The 14,313-nt window shown below is 55.3% G+C and overlaps 1 protein-coding gene across 1 annotated transcript in view; it reads right to left on the bottom strand.

Moving 5' to 3' along the window:
• MUC5B (mucin 5B, oligomeric mucus/gel-forming) overlaps nt 1-8,106 on the bottom strand; it is a 31,591-nt gene extending 23,485 nt beyond the window's left edge. Inside the window, exons 1-10 of the mRNA XM_069107335.1 lie at nt 7,827-8,106; nt 6,837-6,962; nt 5,509-5,626; nt 5,233-5,371; nt 4,543-4,653; nt 3,994-4,063; nt 2,564-2,701; nt 2,083-2,247; nt 1,642-1,736; nt 696-822 (exon numbers count right to left, since the gene is read on the bottom strand). Coding sequence (XP_068963436.1) covers nt 696-822; nt 1,642-1,736; nt 2,083-2,247; nt 2,564-2,701; nt 3,994-4,063; nt 4,543-4,653; nt 5,233-5,371; nt 5,509-5,626; nt 6,837-6,962; nt 7,827-8,055 — 1,318 coding nt within the window. The 5' untranslated portion in view covers nt 8,056-8,106. The remainder of the gene's footprint in view (nt 1-695; nt 823-1,641; nt 1,737-2,082; nt 2,248-2,563; nt 2,702-3,993; nt 4,064-4,542; nt 4,654-5,232; nt 5,372-5,508; nt 5,627-6,836; nt 6,963-7,826) is intronic.
• Nucleotides 8,107-14,313: the final 6,207 nt, after the last annotated feature.

Below are 14,313 nucleotides of genomic sequence, written 5' to 3'. Positions count from 1 at the left end.
TAAGAGCAGTGTGTGCCTGAGTGTGTGATTGTGTATGTGTGTGAGTGCTGTGAGTACGAGTGCATTGTGTGGCGGTGCATGAGTGTGAGTGTGTGTCAGGGAGTGGGGGACACAGGCTCCCCCTCCTTATGCTCCCACCCACTGAGCGGGTTCCCAGCTTTTCTCAGCTCTTGGTCACTGGAGGGCTGAAGAACTTGAGTCTAGATAAGGCTCTTTCTCCCTCTGGCCTCAGTTTCCCCATTTGTAAAGTGAGGGGGTTGGACTGGGAGGCTGCTAAGGTCCCTCTTAAAACGTCCAGGGCAAGCCACTCCCCTTTTCTAAGCCTCAGTTTTATCCTCTATAAAATGGAGGGAATGATGAGCCTACTGGCACCCTCTCCCCCCACCGCAGAGCTGCCATGAGGAAGGCACTGGGCAGAGGCCCAAACTCAATGGAGACACAAGATGTTGTGAGGCTGCTGGGGGTCATGAAGGATTCAGGAGGACCTGAGTTCAAGTCCTTATCTGAGACTTACTAACTGGCTATATGACCCCTTTCAACCTCAGCTTTCCCATCTGTGAAATGGGAATGATCACAGCCCCTACCTCCCAGGGTTGTTATGAGGATCACATGAGGCGACATCTGCACAATGCTCGTCACATCTCAGTGGCCACAGAAATTCCAGCTTCCCCCCCACCCAGTCCCTGATCACTTACTGCAGACCCCAGCCCGCCAGCCGCTCAGCAGCACTCCCTGGGCTGCACAGGCTTGTACATAGGAGGACAGAGCCGCACACAGACAGTCCTCACTCTTCTCACAGTTGCACGTGTCAAACTTGCAGTTCTGGGGAGCAGAAAAGACCCTAAGTGGCCCCAGGAGCCCCAGCCCCTTGTGGACTTGCTCCACAATTGGGGGAGGGGGAAAAGCTAAGCCCCAGCCCACCCCCTGAGGTGCTCCAGTCTACTCTTGGGGACTCCTGCCCCTGACTGCCATCCCATTCTCCTTGCAGCAGAACCATTTCCTACTCCTTCCCTCCCTCCTTTCCTTCCTTCCTCTGACTTTTTCTCCCTCTCTCCCTTCCTCCCTTCTTTCCTTCCTTCCTTCCTTCCTTCCTTCCTTCCTTCCTTCCTTCCTTCCTTCCTTCCTTCCTTCCTTCCTTCCTTCCTTCCTTCCTTCCTTCCTTCCTTCCTTCCTTTCTTCCTTCCTTCCTTCCTTCTTCCCTCTGATTTTTTCTCCCTCTCTCCATTTTACTTTTCTTCCCTCCATACACTTTAGGCAGCTGGAGCAAGCCCCTGGACTCCTCAGTAAGAGCAGTCAGGCATACAGGGGGATGGGTCTGCACCCTCCACCAGCACCCACAAAGGACACTGGAGAAGCGGACTTGCCCCAAGAGCACCAGGGGCTTGCCAGGGATGTGGAGAGAGGCATAGCCCTCATTTACAGATGTCTGTTTGGCCTTGGAACCCTAGAGGCCCCCCTTGCTGCCTGGTGCCTGCACCTAATACTCTGCCCCTGCCCTGGGGCTCTGCTACAGCAAGCTTTGCAGGTGGCACAGACCCTAGGAGAGGGACCCGGGCCTGCCCTTGAGAGGGGCCAGCCTCCTGGGGCCAGTGCTGAGGTGTGGGCCAGGACTGGACAAAGGGACTCTCCAGGTTCTCTCACCTTGTAGTAAGGCTCAGGGTTCACAAACATGTGACATTGGGAGAAGGTGGTACCAGAGTCCATGAGCAGCGAGCACCAGTGCTCGGCATAGTTTTCTGGAGAGGCAGGAAGTGGAGACCACTTGGTCACCCTCTCCCTGGCCCCACAGAACAAGCAGAGGCCACCCCTTCCCCAACAGGACAAAGCCAGGATGCAGGAGCCAGCCCCCCATCCCAGGGGAGCCACAGACTAACCAAATGCGGGGGAAGGGAGCCTCCTTTTCCTACAGACCCATCTGCAGTCTTGCCCTCCTCAGACCCTCTTCCCCAGTGTCTCCAGATGACTCCAGCCTCCCAAGATGGTCCTCAGTGCCCTCCCACCCCCTGGGTTCTGACGTCTTCTGCCTGTCCAGGCTCTCCCCAAAGAACCTCCTTATAAGGGGCACCCTCCAGGCCCAAGTACCATTTTCCACACTGAGAGAGCATGGGTTCTCGAAGCTGTTTTTGATGTTGGCACAATCGGCCTGAGTCTTCCAGGTGTTGGCAAAGGCTGCCCCTGTCCCTTCCACCACCCCACTGATGGCTGTGAAATCATCTGCCTGGTTCTGGTTAAAGTTTCCACAGAGGCCTGGGGAGGTATCGGGGGTGGGGGGAGGGAAGGGGGCAGGGTGCAGTGTTTCAGAATAGACTCTTCTCAGAAGGGAAACACCCCCCTTAAGGTTCCTGCCACATGGACCCTGCTCCCTCTCTGGTCAGTGAGTGGACTGTCCAAAGAGAGACTGCAGCGGGGATTCCTGCCCATCTGGGGGTCCTCCCAGGGGCTGGCACAGCAGAGGTGCCAGGACCATGGCAGGGGGAAGGAGGGAGGACCTCCCTGTCTGGTTCTGGGGGCTCAGGGAAGTAGGCGTCTCCCTCGGCCAGTCTCCCAGGCAGCAGGTCCTCACCACACATCTGGCCCCGGAAGGAGGGATCCAGCCGCACAGACACCTGCATGAGGGGCACCAGCTGTATCTGCAAGAGCAGGCCAAAGGAGGCATGGACCAAGATGAAGTGAGTCGAGGGCTGGAATATGGCAATGTTGGCTACAGACACAGGAGAGGGAAGAGTTAGCAAGAGGGATGAGAGAGGGAGAGAGGCAGGCCCTGGCTATGCCGAGAACCCGCCTTGGCCACACCCACCCACCCACCCACACGCCACACCGCATGCACATACACATGTGTGTGCACACACAATGCATGCACGCACACAAGCACACACGTGTGTGCACAATGCATCGCACGCACATACACATACTGCACGCACACACGTTTGTGCACACACAATGCACACGTGCACACAGTGCATACACGCAAGCACACACGTGTGTGCACACACACACACCAGACCGTCAGCCAAGATGTTTGCTTTTCATAATACTTAGACTTGGAATCTGAAGACCAGATCCTGTCCTGAGGCAGGGGCACAGGGTAGGGGATCTCTCTGGGGTCCATTTAATGGTTCCAGAGTTGGGTGACCCAAGCAATGGTCCTCACTCACTCTCCCTTGAACCTGGCCTTCTGAGTGACCTGAGGTTCACAGTTAGGGGTGAACTGAATGTTTAGGGGGTGGTGGGGCCCAGCTTCTTGTATCCTCACCAGCTCTCCTCCCTTCCAACATGGCCTCAGGGCCTTCTTTCAGAACTTTTTAAGGGAGCAGTGACTGGGGAGTTGTTAAGGCCCATGCCCACAGGTCCCTGGTGACCTCACACAAGGCTCTCCCCATCTACAAAAAAGAGGATTGGCCCAGATGGTCTCTAGTGGTCCCTAAATCCTCTGCGTTTGGGTTGCTAGGATGAGATGCAGCTCCTTCATTCAGAGCAGGGCCCCAGGATCTGGAGGAAAGGAGGCACCTCAGGGGCCACCATCAGAGACCCTGAGGCATGAAGGTCCTCAGAGGCTAAGCCCAGGGATGCCCCGCCCAGGTCTGCCCTCCACCGTGTCTCAGAGAGCGCAGCCTGGATGGGCAGGTTTATGTGACCTGGGTGAGCTCACACCAACTGCTGAAAGAGGACTGGCTAGCAGAGCATCCCAGGGAGGTCTGGCCCTTGCTCTGCAGAGCCCCATCCAGACAGAAACTCCTGTCACCTCAGGGGAGAGTGTGCCAGGCTGCTCAGTTTCTCCAAAGCGATCTGATCCAAGGCCAAGTGTAAAGAAAGCTCCCTGAAGTGGGGGCTGTGACCCCACGGGAGGTTCTGAACAGGTTAGGACAACATGCATGGGGGAAGGAAGGGATGGGGAAGGCAGAGCTTTCTACCCTCAAAGTCAGCAGCCTTCAGGGCTGCCAGCCAAGCTCAGGGAGGTCAACACTGTCAGGTACACCTGGCAGGGGGACCTACCTGCAGAGATGGGTAACTGTGTGTAGATGGAGTTTAAAAAGACACCCCCATTGGACTGGATCCTGATGACCTGGGGGAAGAGAAGGGGCCCCTCATAACCAGAAACTGGGCTGCCCAGGCTTCCTGCCCATCCCCCTGGGGCTGTGCTCCTCCAGCCCCTGCTTACACACCTTGGGTGGGTGGTGGCCCCCTCCAACCCTGCTCCCAGCAGCCTCGAAGACTCTCTCTTCCCTCTTAGCTCCCACTTCTGCCCCTTTTCCAGGTCTGATCTCAGCTCCCGCTTCTGTCCCTTTTCCAGGTCTGATCTCAGCTCCCGCTTCTGCCCCTTCTCCAGGTCTGATCACAGCTCCTGGGGCTCCACACAGAGCCTGGTTTCAAACTTGGTTTCTGCCACTTTCTTCCTCTACAACCCTTCTTGGAACCTCAGTTCCCTCCTTTGTAGAATAAGGGCATCAGACCAGACGGCCTGAAAGAACTCGTCCAGCTGTGGCACTTCTGCTCTGCACTCCTTGGGAGCAGGGGCCCCCAAGGCTGTCCACACCTACTTACTGTCTCTCCTCCATTCAGGTTCAAGGTCACTGACTTGAGGCAGTTCTCATTGTCCGTGATGCCGCACCTGCGCAACTCCCCCAGAATGGTGAAGGCAGTGTCCTCACACTTCTAATGGGGCAGAATTCCAGAGAAGCACCATTTGGGTGTGTGTGTGTGAGTATGTACGTGTGTGAGAATGATGTGTGTGAATGCACCCTTTGTGTGAATATATGTATGTGTAAGAACGTATATGTATCTGTGTTAATGTGTGTGTATATGAACTGTATCTCAGTGTATATGTGTGTGAATGTGTGAGAGTGCTCATGCATGTATGAGGGTCTGTGCATCTGACCACCTGCACAGACAAGGGGGGCAGCAGGAATGACTCCCCCCAAATGACCCAGCAGCCAAGGTCCTCAGAGCTGAAGGGGAGCTCAGAGTCTTGTGTCCCAGCCTCACAGACTGACCCTCAGTCCTGGCCCTGCTCCCCTGGAAGGTGGGGGTCCTAGATTCCTCAGCAGAGGCCCCCACCTGACAGGACCCTCCAGAGGCTCAGCAAGGCCGGGGTTGCGTGACTCCCATGGGGACGCTCCATGATACCCATTCCCTCCCAGGGGTGGGAGCCTGCTTCCCAAAGAGTGGAGGTGCTCTCCCTCCTCTCTTCCCCTCCCTCTTTCCCATTCCAGCCATCCAATGCCCAACACTGACCTTGGACAAGACGTAGCTGCAATCCCCGTGGACATTGTAGTGCTTCTGGTCAAAGGTGGTGATGTGGGAGCCGCCCTCCACAGAGCATGTGCCCAGACATGGCAGCTCCTCACACTGCCAGAGGCCAGAAAGGCAAGTGCTAGAGTGGATGCAGAGAAAAGACTTGGCAGGTCAGTGGTCAGGTCATCTCCGAAGGAGTGTGTGGGCTTAGGGGGGAGGCCACTCCAGAAACATCTGGTGCAGAGGGGTAGGGGGGGAGCAGAAGGGGCGAGTTACCAGGAGCTGCATCGAGTAGAGAAGGAGGCTCCAGGCTCATAGGTCTGGCCATTGTGGATGCAGTGACATTGGTCCAGAGTCACACAACCCCGGCCCCGAATGTCATCCAGGACAGTCCCTACAGAGACAAGCAGCACAGGCAGAGAGTCAGGGGTGGGGGGGTGGAAGGGAGGGGCTCCGGCCTCTCTGAGCTGATATACCCCAGGCCATCCTGTCTCAGGGTGAACCCATGGAGGGGGCAGAGAGATGAGTCTGAAGAGGATCGGGGGCAGGGGGAGTAGTCTCTGCACCCTCATGGCTGTGGGGAATGGCTCCTAGGCTGGGTGATTCCTCATTCCTTGGTTTTCCAGAGTGCTAGCATCTCAGCATTGGGGGAGGGGGCTCCCTTTGGTCCTCAAACCTGTCCACGAATGTGACCCTCCTATCTTTGTTGGGAGCCTGTAAGAGAAGGGAAGCCCACCACCTTCCCAGGCATCCCTTCCTGCTTTGGGATGACCCCCATTGCTGGGCAGATCTTCCTGTCTCCTGATTCTCCCCACTGGGATCTGCCCCTCCTCCATGGGATGGCCCTTCCCTTAGATACTAGAAAACAGGGCTGAGGCCACAGTGCAGGGCATATGGCAGGTACTTCAGAGTCGCCTTTGAGGTGGTGAAGCATCAGAAATCGAAGGAACACCTGTCCCTGGGGAATGGCTGAAAAAATGGTGGCATATGATCCTAATGGAATGTTGTGCTATAAGAAATGACCAGCAGGACAATTTCAGAAAATCCTCAAAAGCTTTTGGTGAACTGATAACAAAGTGAAGGGAACAGGACCAGGACAGTGTAGTACACAGTAACAGCAACATTGTGACAATGGTCAACTGGGAATGACTTAGCTCTTCTCAGCAATGCAATAATCCAAGACAAGCCCAAAGGACCCATGACGAAGCCAACCATCTGCCTCCAGAGAAAGAACTGATATTGTCTGAAAACAGACTGAAGCGGTTATTTTCACTTTCTTCTTTTTCCTTTTATACACAATTACTAATGCAGAAATGTTTCACATAATTGCACATGTATAACCTATATCTGATTGGTGCCTGTTTCAGGGAGGGGGGAGAGATAGAATTTGGAACTCAATACTTTAAATAAAAATGTTAATTTTTTAATAAATATTTTGGAATTAGAAAAACACAAAGAGTTGCCTGTTGGTCACCTGACCTCCTGTAATTTTCCAGGTCATTCGTGCTCCTTAGGGCCCCTCCCATCCAACACCTCAATGGGGGAGGGGAAGATGCCCTGTGCCTATGCCAGGAACATTGGGGGAGGGGCTGGAGGAGACTTGCCTGGGGGGCAGAAACAGCCATCTATGCAGTGCTCCTCACAGAGCTGGGATCGCTCAGGGTTGGAACAGGTGTTCACACAAGGGGAGCCACATTCCTGGTACTGCATGTTGGAGGGGCATGCCCGGTCTGGAGTGAGGAAACCAAGGCAGAACTTTGCTTCATGGGAAAGATTCCACAGACAGCGTGCAGGAGTGGGGAAATGGCCTCGACCATGCCCACATTCCCCCCAAACCTCAGTTTGCTCAGCTCTAAAATGGGGTTCTTAAGTTAGACCCTCTCTGAGGGGTCCTGGAAGCTCTGGCTTTACAACCCCACAGCCTCAAGAGCTAGGACTGGCATTCAAGGCCCACCACAATCTGGGGTCTCCTGCCCTCTTCTTATTCCCTGCTCCCTGCCACCACTACCACCAACACACACACATATAGTCACATTCCACACACTCACACATACACCACACACTACACACACACTCACATTCCACATACTCACACCACACACACTCACATTCCACATACTCACACCACACACACTCACACTCACTCCACACACACACTCACACATACTCACATTCCACACACTCACACCACACACACTCACACACATTCACTTTCCACACACTCACACACACTCACACCACACACACTCACATTCCACATACTCACACCACACAGTCACACTCACTCCACACACTCACACCATACACACACTCACACACACTCACATTCCACACACTCACACCACACACACACACACACACACACACACACACTATCCCTGATGCTCTTATTCTTAGACTCTTCCCAAGGGTCTCCCTCTGCTTCTTTGCCTGATAAAATCCCCTGGCCTCAACTTGTAAAGCCCACCTTCCCCAGAAAGCCTTCCCCACAGCCTTTGTCCAGATCTGGGTGGGCAGTTCCCTGAGAGCCTCCCTTGGAATTTCCCACCACAAATGGGGGGCTAGGGAAGGGTGCCTTCATGCCCAGCACTCACAGCACAGGTCCTGGTTCCGCCAGTTGAGGGGTCGCCCGCCTGCATGGGCACACTGCCGCGAGTATTCGGAGAAGGTGGCACACACACAGGAGTGGTTAGCTTCTCTGCATCCACAAAGGTCATGTACACAGGCCTCCACATAGGGCCTGGGATCCACCAGCTGGTTGCAGCCACTGAAAGCCAGGCCATTCAGGACTCTGAGGCAGCTGCTCTCCTGGAGGAAACACATGGTGGGGTCAGTGACCCAGCTTCAATGGCTGATACACAGACATGGAGACCATAGAGACTGATGGCCCCCCTGCCCATTTCCCAGAGGAAGAGACTGAGGAAGCCTGGGGAGGGGGAGGGGCTTCCTGTTTCCTGGAAGTAGCTGAGCTGGGATTGGACTCAGAGCTTCCATTCCCCTCCCCACCCAGTCCAGCCCCAGGGAGACTAGCAGCAGGTCTCTGAACCTGTTTTCACCTCTGCAAGACGAGAGGAGTGGGTTTGACCAGGGATGTCCAGCACTCCTCTTCCCCAGAGATACTGCCAGCCTGTGGTCTCCTGAGTCTTTCTAGGACCCTACTCGGTCTGCCCTTGGCAGAGCCCCATCGAGAGACAGGTTGGGTTCCATCCTCTGATATGGCCTCCCATCTTTGAGACTTTACTTCACCTTCTCCAGATTCTCCCCACTTCCCAGATTGAGAGCTGCCTCTGCCCTCTCTGTGCTCACCCATGAAGTCCTGTCTGGTCTCTTCTGCCTTCCTGTGTGCCAGTCAGATGGAGGCTTCCACTGTCCCACCCACACACACCTTTTCTTCCTCTATGACTGTGCCCCACACCCTCCCATAAACCATCTATCCCTCCATCCATCCATCCATCTATCCATCTATCCATCTGCCCATTTCCTCCATCCATTTAGCCACCCTTAGGTGGGCCCTGTGATGTCTGCTGAGGGGAAAGCAAAGGTAACTTGGCGTTGTTGATCCCTTAGAGGCTTAACAGCTCAACAGAGGGCTGCTGGCCCAGGCATGGTGTGACCAGGGCACCAACCAGTCATCATGGGAAGCTCCGGAGGGGACATTGCTAGGCCTCAGGTCGGGCCAGGTTAGGAGGAGGTGGGATTGGAGGGATAGAGGATCCTGCCAGGGAGCAGATACGGGAGGGAGGGTGTTCAGAGTGCCTGAACTGCAAAGGCGGGTATCTCCGTCCTTCCTCATGTGCTCAGCCACCCCTCACCTCATCCGTGCAGTTGTTCACTGGGGAAGACATGGGGTCCTGACACTGCTCCATTGGCCCATCTAGTTTCTGCAGGTTCCCAAACTGCCAGCTGGTCAGCCTGACATCTGGAACAGACACAATACCGCTGCAGTTCTGGGGAGCAGAGCAGCTGTGGGCTTTCTAGAAAGGAGTTGGGATGCAGTGCCCCTCTGTGCTGAGAGAGGGCACACCAGCTATGGCGGCATTCCTAGCAGCAGTGAGAATCACCTGCTGGATGAAGCCCAGCCTGGGCAGGGTGGCCCTTCACCAGTAATGAAGGGGAGGGGTCTTTGCCCAAGACCACCCAGGAAGTGCCAGAGACAACATTTGGACCTGGCTTCTCTACATCTGCCCATCAAGGCATGAGGGGGTGAGGAGGGGGCTAATATTGATGTCTTCTTGATGCCTGCCCCAGGACCCTGGTAGGCACTGGGCCGAGGCAGGGATTCCTGCCCGGGGGAGCTCTAGACTGGCTGGCCTAGAAGTACCTCCAACTCCCAAATCTTCTGATCCCTTCATGGGGATGGGGGAAGGGGATTCACTGGGCTCCAAAGGCCCTCCATCCTGCTCCCCATGGCCTGGCTGCCCATGGATACCAGAAATGATAGGGCAGTGCTCCACTTTGTCCCTCCAAAGGGACCGGTCCAGAAACGTGGGCTGGGGTCCCAACTCTACCATTGTGTGACCTTGGGAAAGTGCCTTTCCTCCCTGAGCCTCAATTTCCACATCTGTGAAATGGGTGTGTGAGCAGTGAAAAGGCAAGACACACATTTTGTGTACAATCACACACATACTATCCACAGCTAACGCCCATTTGCATCTGACCCTCCAATCACAAACATCCACATGGTCTGGAGCTGACCTTTGTGACTTTGGGTCAGTTGCCTAACTCTGGACTTCAGCCTCCTTATCTATAAAACAAGGTCTCTGCCTGCTCTGAGGTTCTAGCTCCTTAGAAACCCCAGGCCCTGCCGAGGCTGGACTGAGGAAAGGTAAGGGGTAGCTTTGGAAACCACGGGTAGAGCTTGGGCTGCCTGGGGCACCTGAGCTGAGCCTGACTGGACCAGATGCAGCTCCCCGACTGAGGGCATGTCCCCCTCCGGGATCTCCTTGCCCAACTTGCCTTCCGTGAGAATGGTTCTCTGAGCAAAGTGCCAGGATCAGGGCAGAGGGCTGGGGAAGGAACTCAGGGGGGCCTTGGTGGACACCTCCAAACCTCCAGTTTTTCAGATGGGAGCCCTGCCTCCCACCCAGCCTGGGACTGCCTGGGTGACTGGCTTCACTCTCCTCTCCCAAGGCCAGTCAATGTCTCCCGAGCACCCAGGACCAGTGATTAGAAGTGAGGACTACATGGGGCAGGGACGGGCACCACTCACTGTTGGAGTAGAATTCATTGTACTCAGAAAGGCCGTTGAAGTCCCCACAGAGCCCGCAGGTTTGGTTGGAGTATTTTGTGTCCAATTCCAGCTGAGGAGGGCAGAGCAGGGGATTGGGGAGAGGAAGAAACAGAGATAGATTCCTTGGTAAAGTTGGGGTGAGGCAATGTGTGGCACAGGGCTTGTTCCAGGGCACCCTTGGGCCCTGGGGTGGCTGGGCATGGGGAGGGGTCCTAGGCCTCACTCTTCTCGTGTCTCTCCTCCTAAGGGGAGCTTGCGCCCCTTGAGGCAGGGCTTGGTGCGCAGGCAGTGCTTGATAAGCTTTTGTTGACTGACTGGCTGGTCTTTCTGTTCCAATTTCTTCCCTCATCGACCCATCCACTACCTGGCTTCTACAGAGACCCCTCCAAAGCACAGAGCAGATCTGACCGTGGCAAAGCCCCGAGAAACTTGAGGGTCCAATACAAATGGTCTGTGGCTTTTACAGTCCTTCACAAAGCTGGCTCTGACCATGCCACAGTCCTTCTTGCACCTCTGCATCTTTGCCTGGAATACCCTTCCCACCTCACAGAAGCCCAATTTCCTTCAAGCTCAGCTCAGGGGCCACAGCCTGCGAGAGAATTAGCTGGATCCCTCTCATTCTAGGGTGTTCAGGACTCTCCCAAACATGCTCTTTGCATGTGCCTAGACATGCACACATGCGTGTGTTGTGCTTTACAGCATTTTATCTGTACAGGTGTGTGTGTGTGTGTGTGTGTGTGTGTCTTTTGCCCTGTTCCTGCTGTTTTTCTCCCAACAGAATGGAAGCTCCTCGAGGGCAGAACCGTGTCTGGTTGTTCTTTTTGTCCTCAGCACCCCAAGCAGGGCACAGCCCCAGGTAGCTGCTGACCGCGTGTTTGGAGAATGGCTGAATCAGCGGCAGCAGCGGCAGCAGCAGCAAGGCACCTTTGGGCCAGATTCCAGAACCGCTTTCTAAAGGAGAGTCGACCCGCCATGGACAGCAGCCTCTCCTGAAGGCCTAGGACCAGACAACTCTTCATGGGCTGGCTTTGCTGGCTGGGAGGGCCACAGCAGCTCTGGCCAAGATGCCTCCTTCTATGGCTGGGGATCAGGAAGGGGTGGGGGTGGGGATCTGAGCAGCCCCCCTCTTACCAGGGCACTGTCATTGCCGTTCCACATGAAGGTCAAAACCATCCTCACGCTGACCTTGACATAGGTGCTACTGGCCTCCACAGTGAACCCAGAGCGGCTGTAGGGCAGCTGCTCCCTGCAAAGAGAGGGTTTGGGGAGAACGCCTTTGGAGCAGAGAGCAGACTGAGGCATTGGGCTGCGGGAGCCTGGATAGGTAGCAGGCTGGCCGAGGAGGGACCGACCCCGGGATCCTGGGAAGGCAGGCTGAAGGGGCCCATCTCAGCCTGACTTTCCTCCGTGTGACTGTCCTGCCCGCCTCCGCCCCAGAGCAGCCAGACCACAGTGGGCCAAGGACTGCCGAGGAGCACAGCGGCCTTCTGCAGCCCCCTCCCCAGCACTGCCCTGCCCTAAAGACCTGAGTAGCATCTCCATCCCAAGAACAGTAGCATTTATATAATGCTTTAAGGTCAGCAAACCACGGTACCAACAGTATCTCATTTGATCCTCCCAAAACCCCAGGGGGGAGGCAGGTGCAATGATGATCCCCATTCTACAGTTACAGAAACTGAGGCAGAGAGGGTTTAAGTGACCTGCCCAGGATCACACAGCCAGGGAGTGTTAGAGGCCAGATTTGAGCTCAGGAAGCCTCCAGGCCCAGCACCCTCTGCACTGTGGAGCCCTCTGGCTTCAGACTAACCACCCCCATCCAGCTCTCATCAAACCACAGTGCTGAGTTCATGGTCTAGCCAGTGAAGGCTTATGGAAAAGCTCTGGGAGTCCGAGGAGCTGGGTTAGCTGCCTGTGAGCCTGGGCAATTTTCTCAGTCTACCTGAATCTTAGTTTCTCCCTCTGTAAGTAAGGGAGTGGCCCAGACGGCCATGGGAGCCCCACCAGTGGAGACCTCCTCGCGCCTTGACCTTCCAAGGATGGCTAGGGACAAGCCCACAAAGTGGGAATTGAAAAACTCGTGGGGCTCACCGTTGCCCATTGATCAGGATGGAGCTGGGAGAGAGATCTAAGACCATCCCTTCAGTCTTGATGAAGATACGGCTGATGGTGACGGTCTCCCCAACCAGGGAGCGCCGGATCTGAATGTTGAAATCCTCATAAGCAGCTTGGCAGTGTGAGGCAAAGACATAATTGCATAGGCCAGGGAACTGGAAGATGTCCCCATCGAAGGTCTTATAATGGAAGCTGCCCCAGGTGCTGCACACTTGGCCATTGTGTGAGGGGTTCAGGACTGTAGGCAAAGGGGAGGGGACAACTCAGTGCCTGGGCAGAGGACTGGCCACCCCTCTCTCCTCCCAAGACCACCAGGCCTGCAGTCAGAGGCAGTGCCTGCCTCCCACACCCAAGGGCCATCCCCAGAGGAATTCTAATCATGTCCGTGGAGAGAGTATTGGCCAATCCCCTAACGGGGTAGGACAGGCCACAGCTTTTCTGTCTAGGCCCTTCCTGGACTGTGACCTTCCTGAGGGCAGGGGCTAGGCCTTCTTTAAGGCCAAATAGTTTAGGCATTGTGTGCTCTGTACATAGCAGGGGCTTAATCGGTGTGAATTGTCCTCAGTCAGAGCTCCCTCAGGGATCCCCCAACTCATGCTGTCAAGCGGTCATCGTTAAACATTACCAATGAAAACAGAAAAAGAGATCCAGGGAACAGATGAAGTAGGGATTGGAAATAACCAATTCTGACCTGAAGTTCAGAACTGGCCCAGCTGGAGCCACATGGCTAGCTGCCTCACAGCAGATCCTTCTGGGACTCATGCACAGAGACAGGCCCAGGGAGAGGGAGAAGGGAGGAGGGAGCCACCCTGAGTTTCTTGGCTGCCTCTCCCCACTTGGGTCCCACAGGCCCAGATTTCTGAACGGCTGCGGGGAAAGGGCAGGCTCACCTCCTCGGCTGAAGGTCATCCTTGGAGTGGAATGGGTCTCAGGCAAGGCCGTAAAGTAGTCTGAGGAGTCAGGAGAAGAAAGCCACAGTTGGTTAGTTTCGGGTCTTCCCAAGGAGCCCTCGGATGCTGGTGGGGCTGGTCATGTTCTGGTCACCTCTCACACTAATGTTACTTGACCTGAGTTTCTGCTTGATAAAATGAAAGGATCAGCCTCTGGGACCTGTAAGGTACCTTCTAGCTCCAAATGTATGGCCCTTGGATTCTACTATTCTTCCTTGGTGCACACTGGGAAAGGCAAAGAAAGTCTGGGGCCCCTTGGGAGGTATGGAGCCAGGCAAGAAGGGGCTGGAATAGAGAAGGGGGGGCCCTCTCTCCACTGTGAGTGAGATGACTCAGACCACTGGGGAGAAGCCTCGGGGTCCTTACCAGCATCTACCCTTTACAGTTGGCTCTCCCATTGACCCAACATCAGGCAAGGCCAACTCAAAGACCAAAGGTCCACCCAGCCTTGCACCCCCAAGGCCAGTGACAGCTTCTCAGATGAGGAAGTCTCTCTCCCTTCCAACTAGAGGGCCAAAGGCTAACCTGTGGTGAGCCCCCACTTCAGCTGGGCTTTCTGTCTCCTCCAAGGCCCCCTCTCCCATGCTCTGGCCAATGTGCGCCATGATGCAGGAAATCCTGCTTTTGTGCCCTAGGTTACAAGCAGTGGGCTTTCTCTCCCTTGATCTCTCTTCTTTCTCACATCTATGTGCTGCCTGAGACTCTGGGTTTCCTGGTCTGTCATGGGAAGATTCCCTTGGCCTTTCTTTGGTCTCCTCCCATGGTGCCTAGGGTAGCTGGGTAGTACCG

Source organism: Petaurus breviceps, unplaced genomic scaffold (assembly GCF_028583685.1).
Source record: "Petaurus breviceps papuanus isolate PSGF00001 unplaced genomic scaffold, PetGlider_PUasm1.0 89917, whole genome shotgun sequence".
Classification (NCBI taxonomy): Eukaryota; Metazoa; Chordata; class Mammalia; order Diprotodontia; family Petauridae; genus Petaurus; species Petaurus breviceps.
This window is presented reverse-complemented; position numbering and strand designations above follow the sequence as displayed.